We start from the raw sequence: 27872 nt of genomic DNA on the forward strand, positions 1-27872 counted from the left end.
TGCAAATTTACATGTTTTGACGTTATAAGTTAGATATATTTTACAATAAAAATAATTTTATAATCTAACGACGTATTACATTAAATCATATCAGTTTATAAATTTATTTTTGTATGATTTTTTTGCATCTAAAGTATTTTTCTTAAAGAAAACTTTAGATTAGAAAAATCATAGATGAAAAAAAAAAAAAAAAACTAACAATGCAGTTCTTTTTTTAAAGAAAAATATTATGGTGCGAAAGTTTTGTGTAGATCTTTAAAAAAGTTACTTGTTGAAAAAAATCCACTTATTATAGAGTATCTCGCTTTTTTTTTAAAGAAGAGTAATGTTACTCATCATTCCATAACGTGACATTAGATAGTTAGAGACTATTTATTATATTTTACTTGTAAATTTATCATATAATGTCACATTATGAGATAATAAGAGGATGACGAGAAAATAGATGATAAATAAATTTTTACTTTAAAGAATTTGCATGGTACTTGCCCAACCTAAACTTATATTTGCTATTGAATCCAAGATTTCAAGTTTTGTATAATTATATATCTACACATGGATTTTGATGATAACAAATGAATTCAAAGAATAAAGGAGTCTCAAGCTCAAGTTGTCTACAAAATGGAGTCAAGCATATCAAGGAAACAAGCATGAGTAAGAAGAGAACAAGTTCACATTAAAGTCATAATGATGTAAATCTCTTAAAAATTTGAAATTAGGATTAAGGCTCAAAATTAATATATTATCATAAAACATTAAAATACATTTTTCACATATGCATGAATATTTTGAAAATTAAATTTGAAAATTTTGAAAGATAATTGATTGTCATCTTTCACATGTGCATACCTTGATTAAAGGTTTGAATTTTGAAAATATTAAAAATAATTGATTGTCATCTTTCACATGTGCATGTTTTATTTGAATATTTTAAAAAATGATTGATACTTTTTTTGGCTTATGCAAAAGGTAGATGATTTTGTTTGAAAAATTTGAAAAGTAAAATATGCTCCTTTTGTCATATGCAAAAAATAAAATATTAGGTTTGAATTTTTTTTTGAAAAGTAAAGTGTGTTCCTTTTGTCATGTGCCAAAAGTAAAAAATTAGATTTGAAGTTTTTGAAAAAATGAATGATGTTGTCTTTGACAATTGAAAAAGAGAAACCTTTTATTTGAATTTTTAAAAAAAATGAATGATGTTATTTTTGACATGTGAATCTTTTTAAATTTGAATATGAAGTCTCATATGCTTATAAATAGATCATTTGAGAGCTTCACATTTATAACATCCAGAGCATACAACATTCATTCAAAACTTTCATTTTCTATTCTCTAAGCATTGAGCCTTAATCCTTGTTCATTTTGAGAGAAATATAGTTTACGCTGTATTGTTCTTATTTCACTCATTGAGGAGTGTTTTCTGATAACCTACCCACTATCAGCTCTTGTATTAGTAAAAGGGTGTGTATAACCCTTGTGGGTATAGAAAGTATTTTACACAGGGAATAGTTGAATCACCATGTGTAAGGTGATTGCAAATGTAGAGGGCGTTCTACACAGATCCTTTGTAGCGGTGTTGTTCAAAAGTGTAATAAGTTTCTATCTCCACCTGAAAGAAGTTGAATAATGAATTTGGAGATCCTCAAGGGGTAGCTTGAAGCAAGAACGTAGGTAGTGGGGCCGAACCTCGTTAACATTCTAAGTTTGCTTCTCTCTTACCCTTACTCTTTATATTTATTACTGTTTCGTATTTTGTTTATATTTTATATTGTATATTTGATTTATAATTATTATTTTTTTAAATATAACTCAATTCGTCCCCTTCTTATGTTAGTCATCTAGGTAACATTTGTCATTATTTATTTTTAATTGTATCTATTTGCCTTCAACTATGTCACAAAAATAAATTAAATAAATCACCCATTTTATCTATTGAAATTGAATGTTGGCATATCTTGAATAAAAAACATTAGTAATTAATTTTAGATCTAACGTACAAGAATATTTTTTAACTAAAGTTTAAATATTAATACTCGACAGAATAATCTATTTCATTATCATATACATCAAGAACAATTACGAAATTAATCACAAAGAACAGCGTTAATTCAAAATAATTTCCAGATCACAATCAGACATGCACTAAAATAATTACAGGAGGTCTAGATCACAGTAGCCACTCAGAATACAAAATATGAAGAACATTTTCCCATGAGCCACGTACTCAGAAGTTTTCACACAAAACATCAACAAAAATCAAAGGAATTAAACAGCGCAAACATGACCGAATCGAATAAAACTATAGACAATGAAACCACCAAGAAGACCCTAGACAACTTACCAATCCACTTAAAAAAAGCAATATTACGTATAGTTGTGAAATTCATGAAATAAATATGATTTATTATTAAAAAAATTAATTTTTTTCATGTGAATTCTATATTTATTCATTTTTATAAAAAAGATTGCACAACACTTGCTCTCCTAAAAAAAATAAGAATAATAAACAAACAAAAAGAAGAAGGAATATCACCCGTTGGTATGATTCCAAGTTATATATAGGGTCGATCGATCGAGTAGTACTCATGATGTCATGATGCATGCATCGTGCATTCCGCAAGCCATCCATAGAGTTGATCAGCCGGTTGAGTTTTTTCCAAACGGATCAATCATGCTTGGTGACGATTGATGAACATTAACCGTGCATATTAGACCTACATACACAATATGACATCACCACTCTCAAATCAGAAAATCATCAAGAATCAGAAGCTACTCATGATAACATCATTGGACCTAATCTGCAGACACTGGCATCACCAAGTGCACCATCTGTTTGTGATAATATTGCTATTAATTTACTAGAAAGATTCAATGGAATGAAATAGTCTCTTCTCCAGCAAACTCTCTCTCTCTGCTATTCTTCTTCTTCTCTTTTCTATTGTTATTGCTTTACCTTCTTATTCTTACATGGTATCAAGAGCTACAAAGTGAGATTTTTTTTTTTTCTTTTAATGGCTACTCCTCCAACCAACTCTGTTTATTTGGATTTCAACAACATCACCAACCCTTACCGACTTGATCATGGTGATAATTCTTCACTTCCATTGGTCCCTAACCTTCTAACCTTAGAAAAGCATACCACTTGGTCCAGAGCCATGTGCAAGGCTTCTCGTGCCAAGAACAAGCTTGGGTTTATCAATGGCACTCTATCAAAATCCAAAGCTACCACTAATCCTCTTTATGATGCATGGCAGCGTTGTAATGATTTGGTTGTCTCTTGGCTCCATAACTCCATCAACCCAACCCTTAAATCTAGCATTGCATTGGTGGATGATGCACAACTGATATGGGGAGAACTTAAAGACCGCTTCACTCAACAAAATGGCTATCGAATCTTTCAACTCAAAAAGACCTTGAAAAGTTTGCACCAAGAGAATGATTCTATCAATATTTATTTTGGAAAACTTAAAAGCATTATGGGATGAACTCATTATATATGATCCTATGCCTGATTGTACATATGGTAAACTTTATGTCCTACTTGATAGATACCAAAGGGATTGTGTTATGCAATTTCTTATGGGTCTAAATGATTCCTATAATGTTACCCGTGACTAGATCATGCTCTTAGACCCTTTAACCCCATCAATAAAGTTTTTTATATGATTCAGCAACAAGAGATGCATCATCTCATGTTGATTGGTTTACCCACACCTGACACCATGGCCTTTAATGTTAAACAGCCTTCTAATCTATACAAATTCCTTCCCAAACCTTCTAACCTACCAAAGCGTAATAGACTATACTATACTCATTGCAAAATTCAAATTCATGTTCTAGAACCTACTTCAAAATAGGCAATGTTAAAACCCCAATTTAGACACACTATCACATGATAGGACATATAGCAGAAAAATGCTATAAATTGCATGGATATACCCATGGGCGCAAGTTGCATGAAAAAGGCAAGCAACTTGGTTTTTCTTCTGCTCATCTAGCATCACTCGAGAAGAGGACCCATCAGACACCAAACTCACATTTACCAAGGATCAATATCAACAAATTTTGTCTTTGTTGTAGTCAAAAGAAGTTCTCATTGCCACTTACTCAGTCAATCATGTCTAGGCAGATTGTCTTCATCCTCCTACCATGAATGGTATCTCTTTTTCCCTCACTTCTTTCATTTCCCAACATCACAAGACCACACACACCTTAGATCATTGACACTGTTGCTACAGACCCAATGATCTGTAGCACCTCCTCCTTTTCATCCATTACTTCTCAAGTTTCTTTTGTAGTTAAACTCCCCAATAGACACACTGTACCTGTCACTCACATTGGCAATGTCCAACTCAACAACACCTTAATTCTACAGAATGTGTTATGTGTTCCATCCTTCAATTTTAATTAACTCTCAGCCAAACAACTAACAATCTCACTTTCCTATTGTTTTCTTTTTCTTTCACAACTTTGCTTTATTCAGGACCTTTTGTCATGGACCAAGATTGGCATAGGTGAGATGAATGATGGACTCTACCATTTACTTGCTGCACCAATCTCATCCTTAGCTCTCATTGATCATTTTTCTGCTTCTTTAAACAAACAAATTTCTATTTCTACTACTTCCATAAATGTTGACCTCTTTTATGATATTTGGCATCGTAGAATGGGCCATACACCCATTTCAAAGTTAAATGTAATCACAGATCCTTCTATTAAGAATCATATTTTTACCATTTATGATTCCAACCCTTGTCATGTGTGTCCAATTGCAAAGCATCATAAGATTCTCTTTCTAGTTAGCACTCATAAAAGCAAACATATATTTGAATTTATTCACTGTGACATATGGGAACCCAACTTAGTTGAAGCTTATGATGGCTCTAAATATTTCTTAACCATTGTTGATAACTTTTCCAGAAGCACTGGGATCCATTTCCTTAAAGCAAAATCTCATACCAGACCATGCATTGAAGCCTTTTCTAACCTAGTCTTATCTCAATTTCACACAAAAGTTCAAATACTTAGAAGTGATAATGGTCTTGAGTTTCAAATGAAGGATTTTTTCCATAAGCAAGGCATTATTCATCATAGAACTTGTGTAGAAACCCCACAACAAAATGGGATTGCTAAGAGGAAGTATCAACACCTCTTAAACATAGCTTGAGCCGTCAAGATTCAATCTAATCTTTCCAACCAATATTGGACAAATCGCATCCTCACTATAGCTTACATAATCAATCAGGTTCTAACTCCATTGCTTTCCAATAAAACTCCCTTTGAAATCTTGTTTAATTCCCCTCCTACATATTCTCATATGAGAATCTTATGATGCTTATGTTTTGCCTCTACTCTCTCTCAAAATAAAAAATAAAAAATTGACCCTCGAGGTAGGCACTACGTTTTTCTTGGATACCCTTTTAGGGTCAAAGGGTACAAATTACTTGATCTCAATGACAAATCAGTTTTCATTTCTGGGGATTTTACTTTCTACAAACATATCTTCCCATTTCATGAGTCATCTCATTCTTCACGCCCTTCTCACTTGCCAAATCATCAACCTTCTTCTCCCATTATGCCAAATACTTCTTCTCAAATTTTGCCACATACTTCTTTTTCCCATCCTTCACCTCCATCCATTACTACTTTGCCCCCATACCAAATATTTCCTCTCTATGCACAATACCTCTTGAACCATCAACTTCTATCCCCCATCTCCCATTCCATCAAATACAGACCTTGCACAACATCCCCCTCTTAGGAGGTCCACCAGAACTAGACGTGCACCTTAATATCGTCAAGGCTTTCATTGCCAGCAAGTTATTTCATTCTCACCTACTCAATCTGTGGACATGGCATCTTATCCACCAGGTATACCAATTCCTTTATTATCTTCACTTTTTATGCACATTTATCACCTGCCTTTGCTATATTTTATTCTATCATTTCATCCAATAATGACCCACATACATACAAACAAGCTACCAAACATTCAGACTAGTGTAAGGTAATGGAAACTGAGCTTGATGCATTAGATCTTAATCACACATGGATCCTTACTGACTTACCTCCTGGAAAAGTCCCTATTGATTACAAGTATGTCTACAAAACAAAGTACCATTCCAATGGTATTGTCGAAAGAAAGAATGCCATATTGGTGGCCAAAGGATTCATTCAACAAGAGGGGGTGGACTACCATGAAACCTTTTCATCCGTGGTCAAGATTGTCACTGTCAAAACCATACTTGCCTTAGCTACAATTAACAGGTGGCATCCTCAACAATTTGATGTCAACAATGTCTTTCTCCATGGAGAACTTAAAGAGGATATCTACATGAAAAAGTCACCTGGCTATCACAAAGGAAAACCTGGCCAAGTATGCAAGTTGCTTAAAAATCTCTATGGACTTAAGCAAGCTTCACACTAATGGTATGATAAATTTTCAACCTCCTTAATTCAGTTTGGTTTCATACAATCTAAAGCTAACTATAGCCTTTTTACTTGTATTAATGGTACAAACTTCATAGTTTTACTTGTCTATGTCGATGACATAGTGGTAGCCAGCAGTTCTCTTGATTCCCTTTCTACTTTAAAAGCCTTCTTGAACCACAATTTCAAAATTAAGGATCTTGGTGCATTGACATATTTTCTTGGCATCGAAGTAGTTAGATCTCCCATTGGAATTCATCTTTATCAATATATATATATATATATATATACTCTTGATATTCTTGCTTACTGGGGTCACTTGGCTTCTAAACCTTTAAAAATTTCAGTGGATCAAAACCACAAGCTTAGCAAAACCAGTGTCACCCTTCTAGTTGATTCCACCTCCTATAGACAACTTATAGGTTGACTACTCTACCTCACCCTAAATAGACCTGATATCAGATATCCTACCCAAGTCCCTAGCCAATTCATGGACAAACCTACCACCACTCACTTTGTTGCAGCTCATAAAGTTTTAAGGTATCTCAAAAATGCTCCTGGACAGGGTCTTCTGCTGTCCTCTAATTCCTCAATCTACCTACAAAGTTACTATGACTCAGATTGGGCTTCATGCCCTAATATCTGAAAGTTTGTAACTGGCTATTACATCTTCTTGGGCAATTCACTCATCTCTTAGCGCTAAGAAAAAACAAACAGTTGTATCATGATCATCTACTAAAGCAAAATATTGTGCAATGGCATCTCTATCTACGTAATTTACTTGGCTCAGGCAGCTATTATCTGATCTCTCCATTCCTCATCCACAAGTGTTGACATGTTTTGTAATAATCAAGATGCTCTCTATATAGTAGCCAATCTCATTTTTCATGAAATGACAAAATACATTGAAGTAGATTGTCACCTAATAAGAGATAAGATCCTCGAAGGAAGCATCAAGAATGCTCATGTCTCCACTCACTCACAACTTGCTGATATATTAACTAAGTCTCTTCCCTCTTATATCCTTTACTCTCATCTTTCCAAGATGGAAATAGTGAATATCTATTCTCCATCTTGCAGAGGGTATTAGAGCTACATGCACAACATGACCTCACCAGTGTCACCATTCTCAAATCAGAAGCTGCTCATGATAACATCATAGGACTTGATCTGCAGACACTGGCATCACCAAGTGCAGTGCACCATCTGTTTTTGATAATGTTGTTGTTAATTTACTAGAAAGTCCTTCTTGTAACTAAGTTGTAATGTTCTTTTATGTATTTTTAAAGTTAATTATGCAGTTGTACAGACCTGCAGCATATTCGATTATTCCCTAGATTGTTAAAATATTTTTCTTTCCTTTTGTGTACATAAGTAGCTATACAGTGTAATTGTTTTTCACGATTCAATGGAATGTAGTAGTCTCTTCTCCAACAAACTCTCTCTCTACTCTTATTCTTCTTCTTCTTTTTTGTTGTTATTGCTTTAAACTATACTTGGGACAAGTTTTTGCCTCGTGCAGCTCGAGCGAAAATCGGGGAAAGTTTGGGAAAGATGGGGAGACCTAGCAGCTGCTGGTTGGGTGGGGATAAGCTTGCTTATTGTATTTGAATAAAATGATAAAAATAAAAAAATTACATATTAGCCTATGATATAAGGGATGATTAATAGAATTTTTCTTTAAGAATATATAAACTAATAGGTCGTCATATGTTAAATTGTAAATTTTTTTATTATAAATTAAATATAATTTATTATATAAAATTATCGGAAGATTGTTTTTTTTTTTTTTTCCCCGTTTCACTTCCCACGTTAAAAAGAACACCGGGGCACCGTCGTCACATTATAAATTTCCCGCCTCTTTTTGGTTTTTATCATCGAGGAGAAAGACGTTGGCCAGGTCGTTGTTCGGTTCCTTGAAAATTCACTATTCCTCTCTCTCTCTCTCTCTCTCTCTCTCTCTCTCTCTCTCTCTCTCTCTCTCTCTCTCTCTCTCTCCAGAGGTCTTTGTGATTGTTTTAGTTCTGAAGTTTCACCAAAGTTTCAAGCAACAGAGCTCTTCAATAAGGCATTCGCCCTCTCGCGAAGGAAGCAGTAAGCGATTTGTCTCCTCATTCTTTTCACGTCGTCTAAACGAATTTTCTGTTTGAACTTCAGTTCTCTGCAGAAATTTTTGTTTATCCTCTGATCTGATCCCATTTTATTTGTTTTTTCATTTCGAGTGTAAATTTACGATTGATGTAGCTTGGTCTTGGGGAATATTTTGTTCAGTTTCACTTGCTCGCTGAGTTTGGTATGTGTATGTTCTCGATCTGTGAGATTGACAACCTGAAGCAGTATTTGGGCCGACCTTTTGTGTTTTTTTTTTTTTTCTCTCTCTCTCTTTGAATTTTTGCATCAACGGGGCTCAATTTTGAAACGCTATGGGAAAATTGGGTGCGGAAAAAATAGGTAGTGAAAATTAGGGCTCACTTTTAATCGCTCTGCATATATGTGTTGATTCTCAGCCGATTCTATAAGCAATCCAATAGTCTCCGGCCAATTATCATTTTATTTTTTCTCTAACACTCTGTTTGGCTGGGGAGAAACCTTAGGGTGAGGAATGAGAAATCAGTTTCGAATCTAATGGTTCGTTTTGGATCCCTTTTCTATTTGAGAATAAAGTAGTTGTATTGAATTCAGCGGAGAAAATCTTTGATGTCTTAAAAGATTTATAGTTTAAATAGCTGAGTTTGCTGCGTTTTCTCAGTAGACAAGCTGAGCATTTTGGATTTTTTATATTCTCCCACTTGCTTCTTCACCTAAATTGTCCTGGTTACAGCTGCTGCTGGTTTCAATTTGCTGTCTTCTCTGCGAAAATTGCGATAATGGAGGTTGATGCACCGCAAACTCTACTAGATGTAAGTGCTGAAAATGTTACACTTAGGACAACAGTGCTGATAGAAGGGTGTTTCAACCCAAATATTCCGTCTCCTACAAAGAAATTACCTGCTTGAGCTTCAGACTTTGTTCCTAGCATTTCCTTTTCTTACTGATGGATGGGAGTCTGTGTGTTCATTACCTTGTGTATTGCCATGCTATTAGCTCATATAGGATCAGTAACATCTATTTTTTATAATGGCAACTGCTTGTGTAGGTTCTACTTGGATGAACATTTTGGTCGTACTATCTATTCATCACGGTTGTATCTAGTTGTTCATTAGATGGTATGGAGACTCAATTCAGTGTTGTCTGGAAACCGTGCTTCATAAAAGCTTATTTATTTGTTTGCTATTGCGATGGTGTGTGGATTTTGACCAATTGCAATCACTGCGACTTCTTTAATAAAATGGGGTAATTTACATCTTTGTAAAAACATATTTCAGGATTGGATGAGTGATTGCCGAAGTATTGGAAGCAATCATTATCGGACCAGTCAACCTAGGAAGATCTCCATTGGAGTAATGGTTGACTCAGTAGGCAATAAAAGGTCTAGATCTACAAAGGAAGATAAGGTTACACTGGCAAGTGCAGAAAGAATGAATCTTAATGTTGATAATTCCACAGAAATAAAAAAGAAGGAGCACGAAGTCACAGCTCCTGTCAAAGGGAAACAAACAGACACTCTGGAGCAGGAGAACTCCCCATGGATTACTCCAAGATCACGTTATCTGCAAGCACCTTTTCCAGAGTCTCTTCTTCATTTAGAGCAACCAGTCACTAGTGGCCAGCAAAATAACCTTAACGGACAAAGTAATGAACCAGCAACATACTCGGTTCAGTTGTTTGTGAACAAGGCATCAATTTTAGAGTCTGTCGATGGCAATCAGAAGAAGTTTGATGGGTTTACCTACAAAAGGAAGGGATTAAAGGACAGAACCACAGAGAGGGTGGAGGAATTTGCATTTGCAACTGCAGAACAAGTTCACGTGTCTGACCAAGTCGTTATAGAGGATAAAGCAGACAAAATAAGAAACAGGACTGGAATTTTGAGAATGAAGCTTTGGGAAATACTTGGCAATGTTTCTTCGCCTAAAAATGAGAATTCTAACTTTCAGAGACCTGAGGTTGGCACCAATAATATTAAGCTGGGGCAGAATTTTGATCAGAAGGCCGTTACAGTTGCCAGGTGTAGACAGAATTCAGATACGATAGAAACTGATTCTGAAGCTTCTGATCATACTAGCAGGAGACCAGTAACTCGTTCTTTGACGCGTAAAAGAGTGAGACAGAAAGTGCAAGTAAATGGGACTAAATGTGGTCCATCCTCTGGTTACATGCACAAGCAACGTGAGAAGAACTTCTCCTTGGAAGGAGGGTTGGGGAGAGTAAATGGTGCTATCAATGGTGATTCCTCAAAGCCTATGAGCAAGAAGATAGAGAAAAAGAGGACAAGAATTGAGCCCCGTAAGATTTTGTTTCCTAAAAAGGATGCTATGGATCAGATTCAGGAAGCAAGTTATAGAAGTGAAGCAAAAGTTCCTGCTAAGAGAACATTTTCATGTCGCAATCAAATGGAAAGTAATTATGGTTGCATATATGAAGATAAGAGAGAGTACCTTGGACTGGAGAATAAAATCCAAGAAATTCCGCATCAATCACCATTGACAGACAAGACTAATCAGCAGGAGGATTTTAACAGTCCAGTAAATCAGCAAGACGTTGCTAGTCCATCTTTAAAGAATGATGTGCAACCGCAAGATAATTTTCAAAGTCCTACATTTGGATTTAAAACACCCATATCAAGTTCTAACCCTACCTCAGCTCCTAAAACAGACCGACCCGCAGATGACTCACGTACCTCAACTCCAAAAACGGACCAACTATTACCTGGTGTTCACAATCCTGCTCCAGCAGAGAGAATATTTACTGTGGGACATATCCGTGGCTTCAGTACTTTGCAGACTTCAAAATCGGATTGTTATGGGTCAATCACACAGGCATATTTTTTTGTACAATTATTTAGAGGTTATAGTATTGCATTTGTGCTGTTTGCTAAGCTGGAGTATTGCTTTTCTGTATTTGTATTTCCTTATTGTACTTCAGGGTGACGCAGAGGTGCTTACCCCACCCCCGGAACCCGCGGCTGACACTGAAGAGAGGGATACAGAAGATGACTTATCTGAAACATCAGCTGAAGAAAGGGACTATGAGAGTTCAGAAGAGGGTTCACCCATCATTGAAGCATATACCGGTATGTTCACTTTAAATGTGCTATGAATTCATATATAGTTACCATTATTCACTCCATTTACAAAACTAAATGACTGTATTTGAAAAGGGTATCTCTAGTCGGAGTTGATCTTTATCTCCTTGCCTTATGGATTTGCCTGCATAGGAACTTGATATACATAAGAACCAGAGTACAAGAACCTAAAAATGAACCAGATTTGATTCTGTATTGTAACTCATTGTCAGTACTGGCATTTTAAATAGTGAAGCTGCTACCTTCTATCAAGTTTCTCGATGGTACTTTTCGGATGCGGCAGAGAGGATGCTTGGTGCTTTATGCAATGCTAGATTTTTTAAGACCAGTCACTTTAAGAGAAGAATGAAGATTAAATCCACAATTATATCTGAGTCCGGCCATTAAACTGAGTCCACTGTTCAATTCTTGGAAACCAGTCATTTGCGATCAAATGAACAAAATCTAAAGATCACTTAACCTTTGGTAGGTTTACTTTCTAGACTTGAGACTAATCAAATGCACAAGTGGTGCTCAATCTCAATCGAACAGTGGGTAATGGACATGGTATGAATAACTCTGCTGAAACCAGTGATTAAAATCCTCCCTCTAGGCTCTAGGTTCCTACAAATCTTGCTTCCTGAAAGGGCTCTGTTAAACAGATCATCCTACTTCCAGACTGATATCTAAATGTCTTCAAATGATTAGCATCTTCTACATGGACTTCAGTATTGCAGCTATTGCTATACGAATCGAGCAGTTCTTGGTTGGTGACATTGGAGATGGCTAGAGTGAAGATGATTTTTATAATCAACTAACTTCTTAGTAACACACGCAAGAGATGTTCATTATACTTCCAACTCAAGCTCAAATGATTGGTACACGGTATTAATGTACTGATTATGGTGTTGTGCAATACCATATGTTCTTGTCCATTTCCTTTTCCCTCTTTTATTAAAAAATAAATAATTAACACCGCCTGCTTTTCATGTGTTGTTCTACAAATGGTGATCATTCTCCTTTATCTATTATCATCGGCAGGTTGCAGAGAAAGAGATATATTATCTTCAGAACCTGTTGCTTCCAAGCAGAAAAAATTCATGCTCCATTCAACTAAAAGGCTCCAGATATGTGAAAGTATTAGATTTGATAATATCGGTCCTACCTCACCCTCTCCAAAAGGCACAGCTTTGCTAATATTTCTACTTTGATTCAGCTATCACAGATTCTCTGTTATTACATGCTTCCTTTTAGTTGTTCCTTCTCAATCTCTATAAAATATGTCCAGGGACTGGAGAAAGTAATTGGATGCAAGAACCTTCAGATCAGAGCCCAGACGATGGACTGTTGAGGTTTTTCTTCTCCCTTCTACTCAAAGCCACGAAAGCTTCCATTCTAGTATGAACTAGTTTATTGTTGTTACAATCTATAAGTGGTTGGTTTCTCTTTTTTTGATTTTTCATATGTTTTAGGGCTATCAAACTGTTTGCCTTGGAAATACAAAAACTTCAAATCAAAATAAAGTCAGAGACCACTAAAAAATCATCTGAAATCCTGATGTCCACTTCTGATGAGATATATTTGCAGTTGCAAAACCTTGAGTCTCATATTCAGACAAATGTGTAAGTATTTCAAACCGAAAGGTTTCTTCATTTTTTTTTTAATAATAATCAAACTGACAAGTTTCTCAGCTCAAGATAATAGTTTCTATATATATATATATATATTGAAAATTATTTCAGAGGGAAGTTCACAAGCATCAGTAAATCGAGAAGAAAAGGATTTGAAGTGAAACTTGAAGGTAACAGAATTTGTAACAAGACCTTTACTCCACTTGATGTGGCTAAATAGGTGGTATTTTTGTCATGCAGAGCAACAAAAAGAATTGAAGTTGATTCATGAAAAATTCAAGGAAGACATTAACCGGCATCTCCAGGACTATAGAAGCACATTGGCAGGGCTGGAAGCACACCACTTAGAGCTTAAGAGGACCATGGAGAAGCAAAGTATGGGAAATCTTGTAGTTGTGGATGTGCAATTTTTAAGGCCTTGTTTTGATAGCAAGAGCCTCCCATCCCATCTCATGTCAATATTCAAACACCACAAACACAAACACTGTTCAATTTCTAATATTCAACTTTTTCATCTAATCATTACAACTTTCCCAATCTAAACAAAACACAAAAAACAATTCAACTTTTTCAAATCTCAAAACAAAAACAAAAATTATATTAAAAAATTATATTCTAGCAATATTTTAACTTTATAATAGTTTTATTCAACTTTTTCTCTATTCTTTCCCAAAACTCCATAAAATATCTTAACTCAAACTATTTCACTACTATTCACAAACCATTTCACTATTATTCACAGATCATTTCATCTCATCTCACTATCTAAACGAGGCCTAGTCTTTTCAATTGATTGTTTCAAGGTTTTGAGTTGTCATTGTTTTTTAAAGTACAGGTCTATCTGATGAATATATAATATAATATATATATATATAAAAGGTGTCTTAAGATATCACTTCATCATATTTGCTAGCGTCTTGCCATTTCTGACCATAGTAGTTTGAAAACAAAGTCGTAGCAGTTACCTTGAGTTAAAAAAAATGAAAAATAGATGTATAAGCAGTTATTATATGACAAACTTCTTGTAGAAACCTTAATGCAGAATTCTGGTATATTTGATTAATTCTAATCAACAGAAGCATCGCACCGGAAGCTTCTCTTGCAAGTTGAAGAAGGGGTTGAAGCACAACTAAACCATGCTCAGAGAAGAATCACAGCCATCAATGAGGCAAGTTTTGCTTAAAAAAAGTACATAATACTCATGTTATATGCTAACTATATTAGTTTCTTGCAAAGAAGCACGATATACATGCTTCCACCAGCATATTGTTGTTGGGATTCTCCTTTCAGTGGGTTTTACCATCAGTTGCTCAGAACATAAAGAATGTCGCTCTTCTTATTGTTGCTTTCTTATGAAGCCAATGAGCTCTGGCTTAAATGTTACTTCCTCCTCCCATAAAAATTGAGAGAAGATGACATCTTGGGATTGAGACCCACTATATGCATCGCATAACTTACTAATAAAAAACATGCAGCTGCTTATCTATGAAATATATTTATATTAAGCAATGATTTTCTGGCAAAGGTAGAGCATCTGAACAACTTACTTTTAATCTAGCCCACATGAGCTTATTCAATAAATGTAGGGTTCAAAATGTTGGAGTGGGGACTGGCTTTCTAATATTCTTTTCATAAAATGCAATCGCTTTATCTAGTCATTAATTGTATATGGAGCTCATAATAGTAGAAAAGGATTCATTTGTATCTAATATAACCTGTGTTATGTTGTAATTCATTGCAGTTGGCAAGGGGAAAGATGCTCCAATTGAAACAAGTGGTCTCTATATGTTTGAAGGAGGGTATTCTAAGTTGAAATGATTCCTACTGCCATCTAGGAAGACAGGGTTTTGATCCTTTGCCTGTAGTTGTGGAGTTCATCGATTTCTAATGTCATGTTCCTGTCAGCCTTTGCATTTTATAGGTAATCAATATTGTCCTAATACCATCTCGTGCTTACAAATTTATCTTAATTTGATCTCTCTACTGTTTCTCAATTATACTTACAGACAACTACATTTTTCTCTGAATGGCCGGTATCATTTGTCTATTTGTTCTATTGTCTCTGAATTTCTCCACTAGGAAAGTTCTTCAAAAATCATACACCAATCGGCATAAAAAATGCAGTGTAAGGGCCTGTTTGGGGCTGTGTTAAGAGTTAAAAAGTGTTTAAATAGTCTTAAAAACTTTTTTTGATGTTACATATTAAATTTCTTTTAATCTTAAATAAGTTAAAAGCATTTTTGAAGAAAAGCATCATTTTGATTTTGATACTTTTCCTCAGATGTGCTTTTTCGAATAATTCGGAATGTAGTTCATATTTTAAAAATATTGTCAATGGATAAAAATATCCATACAATTTTAACATAATTACAACTTTCAAATTTTTAAAGATGTGGTCATAATTTAAAAAAAAAATCAAATAATCGTCACTTCTATTTCAGAAAATATATTTTTAATTTATTTTCAAACAAATGTAATATATTTGAAAATGCTTTAAATATAAGGTTACCAAACAGTAAATAACTTTTTAATAGTAAAACTTATTATTCAAGTTATAAGTTATAAGATATCTTAAAGTTATAAACTATATTTTCCACCGCAATCTACTAAATCTAACCCAGTAGTTGATCTTTGTATAACCATTATAATTTCTCATATAAGAATTTTGAAACTAGCAAAGATTATCTTATGCAATATTTGTCCCAACGGTGGAAAAGCTAAAACTTTTTTTTTTTTGTTACAATATTACTCTTCTTCCTAAATTTTCTCATCTACTATATTTTAAATTACTCTGTATGTCTACTAGTACTGAAATGGACAGATATATATATATATATATATTCTACTTAAACTGTGTCATATCATATCACGCTAAAGACATGTGATTTGATTGGTATAACCCTAACTTCTAAAATGAAAATTTGGAGTTTGAAACTCCCATCTCTCAAATATATTTTAAAAAAAACATGTGTCGTATCGCATTATAAATAGGTTTGATTGACGATAATAATCAAAATAGACGAAGAAGAATCTTTTATACTCGGCTTCTACCTATAATTTTCTCAATTTTAAATTCAACAGTAGTATCATCTGATCTTATCTTTTATAAATCATACAGAAATGTATTTAAATGATATAGAGGGTCTTGATAGCTAAAAGAAAAACTAATATTGTGGGATTCTAATAATAATAATAATAATAACAAGTATAAGATGGAATAAGCTAACTAAGTAGCTAGTCATGCTCGATGATGAGATATTTTAAATAATAATTAATAAAATATTATTATAATATAATTTTTAAATATTAATTTTGTATTAGAATTTAAAAAAATTAAATTATTTATTATATTTTATATGAGAATTTAAAAAAATTATAATAATAAGTTGAGATGAAATAAGATAAAATTTTTTATTTTAATTAAACAAACATGACTTAGTTTTCATTGGATTTGGGAGTACAATATTTCGGCCCCATGGATGAAAGATTTTACGATACAATTTCTTTAGGATAATATATAATATGTACGTGCTGATTAATTGGTTTTTTTTATTTTTTTAATCTCAAAATCGTGGACGATACGAAGACACGAGGACACACACAGAACCAAAGAAAGCTAGCTAGGAAGAGGGCAATTAAAACAATTGGTTTCCAAGTAATACATATATATATATATATATAAATGATAGATTTTATTGTGATTATATAAATATTGTATAATTATTTTTAAAAAATAAATAATTACGAAATTATGTAAAAAAATTATTAATTTTTTAATAATAAATTCTAGTCTATTTTAAAATAACTGTACGATATATATATATATATATCTATCAAACAAATAATTGAGGAAGTACGAGTGATGAGTAGTTGGGGACGTTCTTATAATATCCCTATATATCCATTGTCATTATAAGTTTGGTAGGGGTTTATCCACACAATTAATTTAATTGTCGAGGAGTCGTTTTCAGGTCTTGGCCGGGGACGATATTTTTCTGCATGCGGTTGGGTCACTGTAGCTAGGAGTCGTGCACAAAATGTGGACAATATGCACACACGGCACACCACCCAAACCAAATTATTACCCTTTTTTTTTATTCGTGTGGCTGGCCCTGGAAGTATATCATCATTACCTGTTTAATGCTTTTTATTATAATTACGTTCTATTTATATTTATATATGAAACGAAAATAACTACAACTCGCAACAGATCGGGACAAAAGAAACAGCGGTACACGTGAATCCCACGAGGAGATCACGTGAAAGACATGCCTTTCATCCCCACCTACAGGCCCCTCCTCCGAAGATAGATTGACGTCATTTTGAGAATTTTATCATACACTTGCATGATGTTTGAGGGAAGGGGCCCGGGCAGCTGAGAAAATATCCCAAGTACCCTTGGTCCACGTGGGTATTTGATTGATTATATGTCTGATGTTTGAGGAAGCAGATGTTTGGGGGCAGAGAGGGGAGAAAATATCCCATATGCATGATGTTCGAGGGCCCTTAGTCCACGAGGGTAATGGGACTCCTTTTTTTAGCCTTTTTCTTTTTCGTAGCTTAGGTATATCCCTATAACTAGAAGCGGGTAAGGGGACAATCCTTACAGTTGTCCTAATCAAAAGGAAAAGGGTACCATACTGATAGTGCTAGATAACGAAAACGAGAAGGTAGCGTTACAGGTAAGAGTCATGGGTGCGTTACTGTATAATGGTTAGAGTCAAATTTATTATTAAAAATTTAATTTTTTATATAAATTTAATATATATATATATTTTTTTAAAAATAATTATGCAATGCTGACTTATTTTAGGATTATAGATATCATTTTTTAAATAATAATATTATGTGAGGTCTTCATTCATCATTCGTTCTTTAATCTATAGTCTCGTAGAACGTATTGGATGGCGAAAATTGCACAATGAGATAAATTACTCTTGCTCATAAAAGAGCTTAAAAATAACTCCATAATATAAATAACCTTATTTTAATATAATACGTCAGATTTTGAAATTATTTTTATTAATATATCATATGAAGTCATTGGTTTATTAATTTTATAAAATCATCAATTAATAAATTTATAGGTTTTGGTCGGCTAATTTCTAAACAGCACCCCCTTTACATATTTTAAAGCCACTACTATTATATATTCATTTATCTTTATACAATTAGCATAATCGCAGGTGTGATTAGCATTTTTCTTTTATAAGTAATTTTATGTATTTTATGATCCCTTTCATAATCTTTTGCAATATTCACAAGCCATGCTCAGACTTAACCTTAATTAGTAAATTAAAGAAGCCTTTTGAGGTGGACCCTTCTTTTCTTACTTCATTAATACAGCTTTTGGGTTCTAATTACTCACTCATCATTAATCCCAAGCTTTCATGCACATTCCCAAGTACCCAAGTACTGTCTTGCTCATCATGTACAATGAATGCATTTATACTCATGATTAACTTACTCAAAAATGGTCATAATCGATATCTCTGGTAAGTGTTTCTATGTTGGCGAGAACCTTTAATCATTGTGTATGTATACATGCAATATATATATGTATATATCCTTGTGTGTGCATGATATTCTCCCATTTAATTAAATATGATATTTTAGATTATAGGTCTCAATGAAAAAATGATGATTACAATCGTGAATATACAAGCGCTACGAAATTATTTTGAAAAAAAATAAATAAATATAAGATTTATTTTTTTAATAATAAATTTCATTCTTTTTCAAAATAACTATATAATATTTACACATTTTACAACCGCACATATGTTACTCATCTCAATATTTATAAAATAATTTTTCAAATTTTCTTGCAATAAAGAACAAGCTAGCAGTTGTACTTTGTTGTATTTTACCAGTATCAATGTTGTGGACCATGCAGGCCATATCGTGATCTCAAACATTATCTTGATCTTGGAGGAAGGAATCTTCTTCGACTCCACGTCTTTATTAATTAATGCTTCCATGGGACTCTTGTCTGTTTAAAACCTTAGAATACTAGACTGTTACTGGTTACCACACTTGGAGTGGGCTTGGCAGAGATTCATGTGACGTGGCCTTCGTTTAGCCGCAGAGAGAGATCAGAGAGAGAGAGAGGGAGAGTGGTGGCCTATAAAAGAACCCATGTCGAAATGGCCTTCTGGTTGACTAGCTTTAAGTTTTAACGAACTGATGATCATCGATCAAGCTCCCTGATCCGCCATTGTTATTTCTGGCTTCTTAATCCTAGGCGCTTCTCCAACAAAGAAAATATCGAGGCTGGTAACAAGGGAGTTGCAGCAAGGGAGAGACATATAACGTATTTTCAGGTATGCAAATATATAACATGATGAATATCTGAGCTAGCTAGCTATACTAGACGTTGTTTCAGATCTTAGTCATGCGATGTTCATGTGGCTGGAGTGTGTTGTTTCGGGTACATATATATATAGCTTAAAATAACTATGGACATGAACGTATAGAATATGTTGTATATATTTAGGACATGCAACATGCTCGATCGTGTGGCACCAAAGAAAAACATGCATGGCAGCCTAATCCTTTAGCTTCTATATATGTCTTATTCTGGCTGAATGTGTACTACGTAATTTGTTTCAACTTCTTTCAATGGCAGAGGGGAGGCTTGAATCAACACGAACATTTAGGACGAAAAGCCGTTTGTCAAGACTCAAGCTCCAATGTAATTAATTCATGATCTCTTATATATATATATATGCTTTTTCCAGCTTCTATGCATGTGAAATCATCTAACAACAGGTGATCTGCAATGCTGCAGGTCTGGGGATGACTTTGTGGAGATGGTATGGGAAAATGGTCAGATTCTTATGCGAGATCGCTCGGGTAGAACGTTCAAGGCTAGAGAATGGAGGTCTCGTTACGCTTTATATCCTTCCAATGCTCAGGCAGAAGATGGGGGAAACATGCACAGAAAGAGAGCAAGGCTAGAAACCACGTATTCGACTTTGAAAGACACCACTTCCTTAGATTGCAGGGATTCTGATCTGCACTTTCCTGATAATGATTCTTCACAAACTGGATATCATTCTAAATCATCTTCCGATCTGTATCAACACCTAAAGTTGGAAGCTAATAGAAGTAAGGGCGATGATAAGAATTCCACAAATCCCCAGATAAATGGTCGAGGACCAGACAATGCAAATTTCAGACCTAGTAATGCATCTTCCTTCCATTGCCAAGAATTGGACACGCTCCTAGGCCCAAGAGAAAAGAACCCAAGGAAGACCCCAGAGTCAATAGCCGGACTGCACATATCAAACTCTATGGAGCATGATTTAAACCTTAATACGAAAACCGGGACCGTGATGAACTTCTCCTACTTACGACCCGAAGTTCTTCTTAAAGCTAGTACTCCAGTTTTAGCACGAGTTCAGGAGATGAAAAGTAGCAACGATGAGAGGCCTCCTCTAGGTAGTAGAAACCCTCGTGAGTCAACAATGATTTGGCAGGCTAGCGGTTCAAAAAGATCAGCCACAGGTCCTGAGAATCAACCTGAAAAGGAGCTAACTCCACCTGTTGCCGAGACACAAGAGTCACTCCCTCATGAGCAGCACCCTGAAGCTTTTTGCAATACAAGGATTAACTTGCATAATTCCCACGACCAACTTCCAGATCAAACCTCAAGCGCCTTAGCAGCAAATACACCAAAAGGAAAGCCAGCCGTGACATCTTTTTCAGTATGCTCACTTGAAGCTTCGAATGATCCAACGTATTCTTTGAGGACATATGAGGATCACACTGAGGAGTCGGAATATCATTTATCCCCGCCTATCTCCATTGCTTTAAGAAGCTGTCCAACTTCACTGCAGAAGGTTGGAGAACCGGAGTCATGTTTTAAAAAACAGGCGCCAGCCCGTAGCTGTGGTGGTGGCAAGAGAAGCCGAACTACCGAAGTTCATAGTTTATCTGAAAAGGTCAGTGATGAAAACGACCCCACTTCTCCCCCGGCCGCCCCAAAAAAAGAAAAAAAGAAAAAAAAGTCATATCTGACTACAACTTCATGATGGTGAAATATTGCAGAGGCATAGAGAAAAGGTTAAAGAAAAGATGCGTGTATTGAAGGGACTGATACCCAACTGCGATAAGGTTGGAATCTGCATTACAATTCAAATAGGTTCTAAGTTTGTTTTTTGTTTTTTGTTTTTTGTTTTTTTGTTTCTTCTTTTTGGTCGCTTATCTGTCGTATGTGTCTCCAAGGTGGATAAAGTTTCCATGCTTGATGAGGCCATCGAGTATCTGAAAACCCTACAGCTTCAACTACAGGTTTATTAACTTTCTTCTGCATGCAGGCTTCTGTGTCGAATGCATGAGTATTGTAATATATATTGCCATGCGTAGCTTAATTACGGCCTTTTGTGTCTTGATGCAGATTATGTCAATGGGAAATAATGGTGCGTATCATGTGCCTTCAACTATGTTACCTGCTGGGATGCAACATTTCATGAATGCAGTACCGCATTTGACATATTTCTCTCCCATGGGTGCTGGGATGTACATGGGAATGGGTTGCAGCCCATTATATCCCCCTAATTCACAAGTAGGAGCCACTGCTCTTCCTGGGATCACAGGAAACAGCAATCAATTAATGCATGGATTTCTTGGTCAACCATTTCCGATGCCAATTTCAGATGCATCCTTCCTTCCTTCGCTTGGAAGGCTGTCTGCCGGCCAATCAGTTCGATCTGGGCCGGCCTGTCCTCTCTGGAGCCTCCCCTTTACAAGAATTGATCAGCAAGACATGTTGGCTCATGTACACCGGTACCCTTAGCAAGTTCAGAGGATTAATCAATTGATCAGACCATTATAAATATACACAAAGAAGATCAATATTTATTACGCAAATGTAGAATCTGGCCTCAAAGATCAAGCATCAGGTTGATGGAAGACAGATAGAGGGATCGATCTAATAGCAAAAAATTGTAGATTTAAACTAGTTAGGCCCCGTTGGGATGTTGAGTTCTTTATGAATATTTGTGAGTTGTGATAATGGAGTGAGTTTTAACTCATCTTAGATGAATTTAGATGTATTTAGATTCTAAGATAAGTTTAGATATATTTATGAAAAGTTAAAACATATTATGAATCCCGCTTGTAAATAGGTATTAAATTAAAAAATATTATAGGTCTCACGTGTAAAGAGATTTTGAGTTGAGATGAGTTAAGTAATTTAAAAATTGAGTATTTAGATGTTAGATTCAGATTAAAATTAAATTAAACTACAAATGACCTAATTGCAAAATTAATTACAAACCTAGCTAGGATTTTTAATTTTGCAATTCGTTATGATTTTACAATCAACCATAAAATGAATGGAGCACGTACGTAGTGATGAACAGTACCTCGGCCTACCCAGTGAAGCAACCCAAGCCATGCATGGTCTCATGACCCAGGCATGCATGCCTGCCTAGCTAGGTGTGATCAGGCAATCCAACTATCCGAGTTGTAGGTGGATCAGTATTCGGTACGCTTAGACGCGCGTACGTTAATGTTGGGTGGGCCAAACCAATTAATGCGTTTAAATTTTTAATTTTTAAAATAATCTTTAACATGTGAGACCTAATTATTGGCGCTGACAAGTCATATCTGACAAATTATTAACAGCTTGCTGACGGATGAATATCATTAGCAAATAGAATAAAAAGTTCAATATGTTATAAAGGGATTTATATAACTATCTTTAACAGTTAATTATAATCATATTTAGTTATCAATTAATATCGTCTTTAATTTTTAATTATGATCATTTTTAACCGTCAATTATAACCGCTCTTAACTGTTAATTAAAACATAAATATATCTAAACTCCTTTATACTTCTATATATATGGATATCATTCAAAGTTTTCAAGATTGAATAATCCTACGTATTCTTTCATCTCTCTTTCTTTTTCTCTCTCTGTCTTTCCCTCTCTCTTTTCATTAATTTCATAACACGTTATCAGCACGAAAGTTCTAACGATTCTGAAGCCAGTGGTCTTTTACTTCGAGTAAGTTTTTCAATATATTATTTGCAATTCCCAAAGTAAGTATTAAAGATTATATTCCTTATTATTACTTGATAAAATTCTACATTTATTTCCATAATTTACATCTCAATTATATCTATGGTGAATTAATATTCTCATAATTTATTTTTCAATTATATCTGTGGGAAATATTATCTATGGTGAATTAAAATTTTCATAATTTACATTTCAGTTATATTTGTGATCAATTTTTATTCACATAGTTTATATACAAGTTTTATTTATTTTTTATATTTGTTATGAATTATTGATAATAAAATTCATCTTTGAATAGAAATGAAGTATCAGTGAATGATCGCCCTAAACCAATAATTTTATTGAGTATCTCATAATAAAAGATCTATTGATTCTGTGAGATAGTTTAAAGGAGTGATACATGTACCAAAAGATCGGGATCTTCCCAAAAGCTCGTTATGATTAATGCACCTGAAGTTGCATAATTGAAATTGTGTAGAGAAAAATCACTAAAAAATATATGTTTGAAATGAATGCCTCAAATTTGCTCCTGAAGTAGCAATATCGAGTGCGAAATTTTACAATATCATCTAAACTTATATCTTGTCTTCCAGTGGCTGAGTAAAATAATGAGTTTTTGTTAAGAAATCATTAGTCACGTTCTACTAATTCTACATCATTCTCTGAAATGAATGGTATTGGATTTATATCATCCTTTAAAAGCAAATAGTGTATTTTTTTCAAAGAAACCAAGAGCTTAGACGTTGTAATGAATATCTTTATAATACTTCTATGATTTTGGGTCAGAAGCTGGTATTGGAAAAATTACCAGCTTTCTCTTTGAGATGATATTATACAACTATTGAATCAAATATTATGATGCATCAAAAATGATATGATTTAAAATATTTGTATGTTTTCATGATTAACTTGATCATTTGAAATCAATTACGATAATTCGAATAATTTTCATATGGACGTCTATAAAAGAACCAAAAGATTCTTTTACTATAAAGTCTTTCCACCATGAGCGGAAAGAAAAATTTGCTTGAAGCAAATAAAATGAAATAATCCAACGTTATCTTGATTATCATAGGTGAATTAGAAGTTCATATGATAATTAATTTATGGATGCAATAAAATAAAAAGGTCTGTAGCGCTCCCAAATTTCATTTGGGATCAGACGGACATTTGAAGCGTCGAAACATGCAACACAAGGTTACCTACCCCCGTTCATAACATATAAGATGCAATGTTTCTAACATGCATCTAACATTATGCAATATTCGCAGCGGATAAATTTTTTTTTTCTTTAGCAATATTATGCACCAAACTGAAAATATCTCAAATGCTTAAAACATACTTCATACATAAAGATCTATTGAACAACTAAGATCACAATACTAGTCCAAAATGGTTATAATCCTAAAAAATACTGGAGATGCAACTCCATAGTACAAGTAGTAATTTACGTTAACTACTATATTAATATTGACATCGTACAACATAACATAACTGACATAACTTAAATTGAAACGTGAACTGAATTTGACTTGACATAAACTTGATCTGAAACTTGACTTAACATGAACTTGCTCTAAAACTTGACTTAACATAAATGTGACCTGAAACTTATTCTTTAACTGCTTAAATACATACTCCACAGTTGTTGTGGCCCCATATATTCTACGTGTTACAATTGTTGTGTCTCACGTAGTGTATGCGTCACAATTGTTGTGACCCCATACTTTGTGTGCCACAATTGTTTTGGATCCCACGAAACTAAATATAACTCAACTTCTTGGGTGCTACATAGGTCCCCTAGAGCCATGTGTCACTGCCGATTACCGTATCACAATACAGGTATTTGAACTAACTGTGAATGCGTTAATACATACTTCACAATTGTTGTGGTCCCATATATTTTACGTGTCACAATTGATGTGTCTCACACAGTGTATGCGTCACAATTGTTGTGACCCCATATTTCATGTGCCACAATTGCTGTGACCCCATATGCGTCACACAGCCTGGTGCGCTCCGGTGACCAGCTAGTTAGATCTCCGCCTGCTACTTGTTAACAGTATTTCACCAATTTAGGAGATTTCACACCTATTTAAACACTTCAGCGTAAACAAAAGAGTTTCACTAGGATATTACCTCATCCTAGCACTTAGGGTCGCGATTGACATGAATAACTTGACTTGACTGTTCTCGAAATACACACACTGTATTCAAGATGAGACTTGACTTGAATACGAAAAGACATAAGTCCTGACATAACATATCGTGACTTGAACATAACTCGAAAGACATGACTAACTTGATATAGAACATTTCATAATATGACAACATGTAACACACAATATTTCATAACATGGTATCACATATAACGGAAAACACACTTAACATGACATACTTATAACAGTGAACATGACATGACATATGTGTAATAAATGGCATATTTAACATGATGTACTTGCAATGTATAGTAATAAGTGACAGAATATCTTGTATAACAGATGAAAACTCATGACAGAATAAATTCTGTGTAAGAAACAAATATATGATAACTTAGTATGACATGGCATATATGATAATACACACATATACTGTAGTTCCTTTACTTTGCACACATGCACAGTAAACTACTAGTAAGTTAAAAGCTAACTTACCTTAATATTCACATTTTTTATGAAAGTTCAAGCGCGATCACTAGAACTGTAATTAGTGATTCTAAAAGTTAGAACTAAATCACTAATAATTCAAAATATGGAAAAATACTAGTTTAAAGAGCAAAATTTTCATTTAACCCTCTACATGGGGAAAAATGACCATTTTACCCTTAACTTAAGGATTTTGCATGCTAACTCCAAAAGTCACCAAAATTTACATGCCTCATGTAAATTTTATCCTAAACTCAAATATCAATTTAGAAAAATTTAAAACTAATCACAACTATTAAATCTCTATAGGGCCGAAAGTTTTATGTGCTATTTCCTTTGATTTTTGTTTCTAACTTGTTTTGATCAACCTTTTGATCTATGACTTATAAGGATGTGATCTTCAAACCAAACCATCACATGATTTAAAAAGATATCCTAAAACATATATAAGCTTATAATGCAAGATCACATGGCTAAAAATCAACCAAAACATAAATTTAGCCAAGAACATCCACACTTTGGCCTATCCGAATATCCCTTTGCATAACATTTCATATTTTTGAAACTAATATCAAATATGTTCAAAATAATATTCTACCATGTATACAAGAGGTTTAGGATTCTTCAATAAAATTATCAAAACCATTGGAATATGTTTAAACTACCAAAGATTTAAACTTTCTCAAAACAGAAACTATTTTTCGTCTTCCAGTTTCTAAGTTTCTAGATGTAAGAAAATATTTCATCAAAACCTTTAATCATGCAACAAATCCTCAACCAATAACCATGTACACATGTTAAGAATATTCCATAAAAATTTCGGAACAAGATCTATCCATTAGTTTGGTCAAAAACTCTAAAATATAACATATTCACCAGTTTATCGCTTAGAATGACCTTTCTAGAGTTTAAATAATATTTGACTTATCAAATGATCTTCAAATGGAACAAATAAACTATCCACGTAAACTATACTCAAAAAGAAAAAACTTGTATGAATAAAACTTTATGATAAAATGCTTACAAAAGTTTTGAAATAGGCGTACAAAAGAATACCTAAAAGCTGTCCGAGAGAATGTTTGGTGTTCTTTTGATGAAAAGTGTAAAGGAAGATGATTTAGTAGGGAGTGGGCTGGAGATATTTTTGCATAAGATATGGAAGAGGATGAGGCTGAAGTGAGGGCTGAGTGTTGGCCTTTCTTACCCAATAAAATCCATAAAAATCAGGTTAAGATCTTTTCTAAAGGTGGAGTATAGACTTAAAAGAGTGAGATGACTTTTTAACTTTTCCCTTCCAGAACCTTCTAGACCCTCTTAAAGACATCTGATTAGCCATGTGGGGGATGAAATTACTTGGCCAAAATCAATGCTAAGGTGCCCAATTTCATGGGCCTTAGTGGGCTTAAACCAAATTAGCCTCAATTTGGGGTTTTAAGAGGGTTTGAATTACTATCCAGTCCAAATCTAATTTCTCTTGATCCAAGTATCTAATAATATTCATCATGTATGGCTAAAATCTTTCCATGTGTCCAATCAAAACTTTTTTAACTTAATTTGGACATTCCACACTGTGAATTTTGAAACTATTGCACTTAGTACATTTATTGATGTTACTATTCACTCCGAAAAAGTTCATGATAAACTTGGTATCGAAAATCCTAAATATTCATATGAAGCTACAGTGAAAATCGTTTACCAAAATTCAGCTCCGAAGTGCCCCTAAAAATAAATTCATAATTTCGAACAGGCGTTTCGTCCGAAAATATGAAAATGAGTTATTGTACCATAAAATCTTAAATAATCCACTAAGTCTAATGGCACAAACCATAACACATTCTAATACTTCTAACTATTTTCAATAATTAAAAATACACTTCTGATACCACAATAAGTATAACACTAACTATATAGTTATATTAAAACCTATACGATTAATAAATTCGTGAAAGCTTATGGAGTCTTCACGA

At 34.1% G+C, this 27872-nt stretch overlaps 2 protein-coding genes across 4 annotated transcripts; both read left to right on the forward strand.

Annotated features, from left to right (window-relative positions):
• The first annotated feature begins 8357 nt into the window (after positions 1-8357).
• Positions 8358-15274, forward strand: LOC122317891 (meiosis-specific protein ASY3). Of its 2 annotated transcripts, XM_043134942.1 has the most exons (11): positions 8358-8526; positions 9254-9332; positions 9798-11351; positions 11458-11605; positions 12638-12778; positions 12885-12948; positions 13069-13218; positions 13339-13397; positions 13468-13602; positions 14304-14395; positions 14969-15274. In XM_043134942.1, exons 2-11 carry the CDS (start codon positions 9300-9302, stop codon positions 15038-15040), a joined length of 2448 nt encoding a protein of 815 aa, XP_042990876.1. In that variant the 5' UTR covers positions 8358-8526; positions 9254-9299; the 3' UTR covers positions 15041-15274. The 2 variants fall into 2 exon arrangements, with proteins under 2 accessions (XP_042990876.1, XP_042990877.1); XM_043134943.1 differs by lacking the exon at positions 9254-9332.
• Positions 15275-19276: 4002 nt separating this feature from the next.
• Positions 19277-22411, forward strand: LOC122318279 (transcription factor PIF3-like). Of its 2 annotated transcripts, XM_043135503.1 has the most exons (6): positions 19278-19550; positions 19856-19921; positions 20018-21173; positions 21280-21345; positions 21457-21522; positions 21629-22411. In XM_043135503.1, coding segments are annotated over exons 2-6 (1689 nt in total). In that variant the 5' UTR covers positions 19278-19550; positions 19856-19919; the 3' UTR covers positions 22028-22411. The 2 variants fall into 2 exon arrangements, with proteins under 2 accessions (XP_042991438.1, XP_042991437.1); XM_043135504.1 differs by lacking the exon at positions 21457-21522 and having other exon boundaries at positions 19277-19550.
• Positions 22412-27872: the final 5461 nt, after the last annotated feature.

The sequence above is a fragment of the Carya illinoinensis genome, chromosome 8 (assembly GCF_018687715.1).
Source record: "Carya illinoinensis cultivar Pawnee chromosome 8, C.illinoinensisPawnee_v1, whole genome shotgun sequence".
NCBI classification, from domain to species: domain Eukaryota; kingdom Viridiplantae; phylum Streptophyta; class Magnoliopsida; order Fagales; family Juglandaceae; genus Carya; species Carya illinoinensis.

Excerpts from the sequence above, each read along its gene's own strand:
- LOC122317891 (XM_043134942.1), top strand. The coding sequence starts at position 9,300 with ATGGAGGTTGATGCACCGCAAACTCTACTAGAT. Across the intron at positions 11,352-11,457 it reads GTTATGGGTCAATCACACAG|GGTGACGCAGAGGTGCTTAC; the intron begins GCATATTTTTTT and ends ATTGTACTTCAG. Across the intron at positions 12,779-12,884 it reads TACCTCACCCTCTCCAAAAG|GGACTGGAGAAAGTAATTGG; the intron begins GCACAGCTTTGC and ends AAATATGTCCAG.
- LOC122318279 (XM_043135503.1), top strand. Across the intron at positions 21,346-21,456 it reads TGATACCCAACTGCGATAAG|GTGGATAAAGTTTCCATGCT; the intron begins GTTGGAATCTGC and ends TGTGTCTCCAAG. Across the intron at positions 21,523-21,628 it reads CCCTACAGCTTCAACTACAG|ATTATGTCAATGGGAAATAA; the intron begins GTTTATTAACTT and ends GTCTTGATGCAG.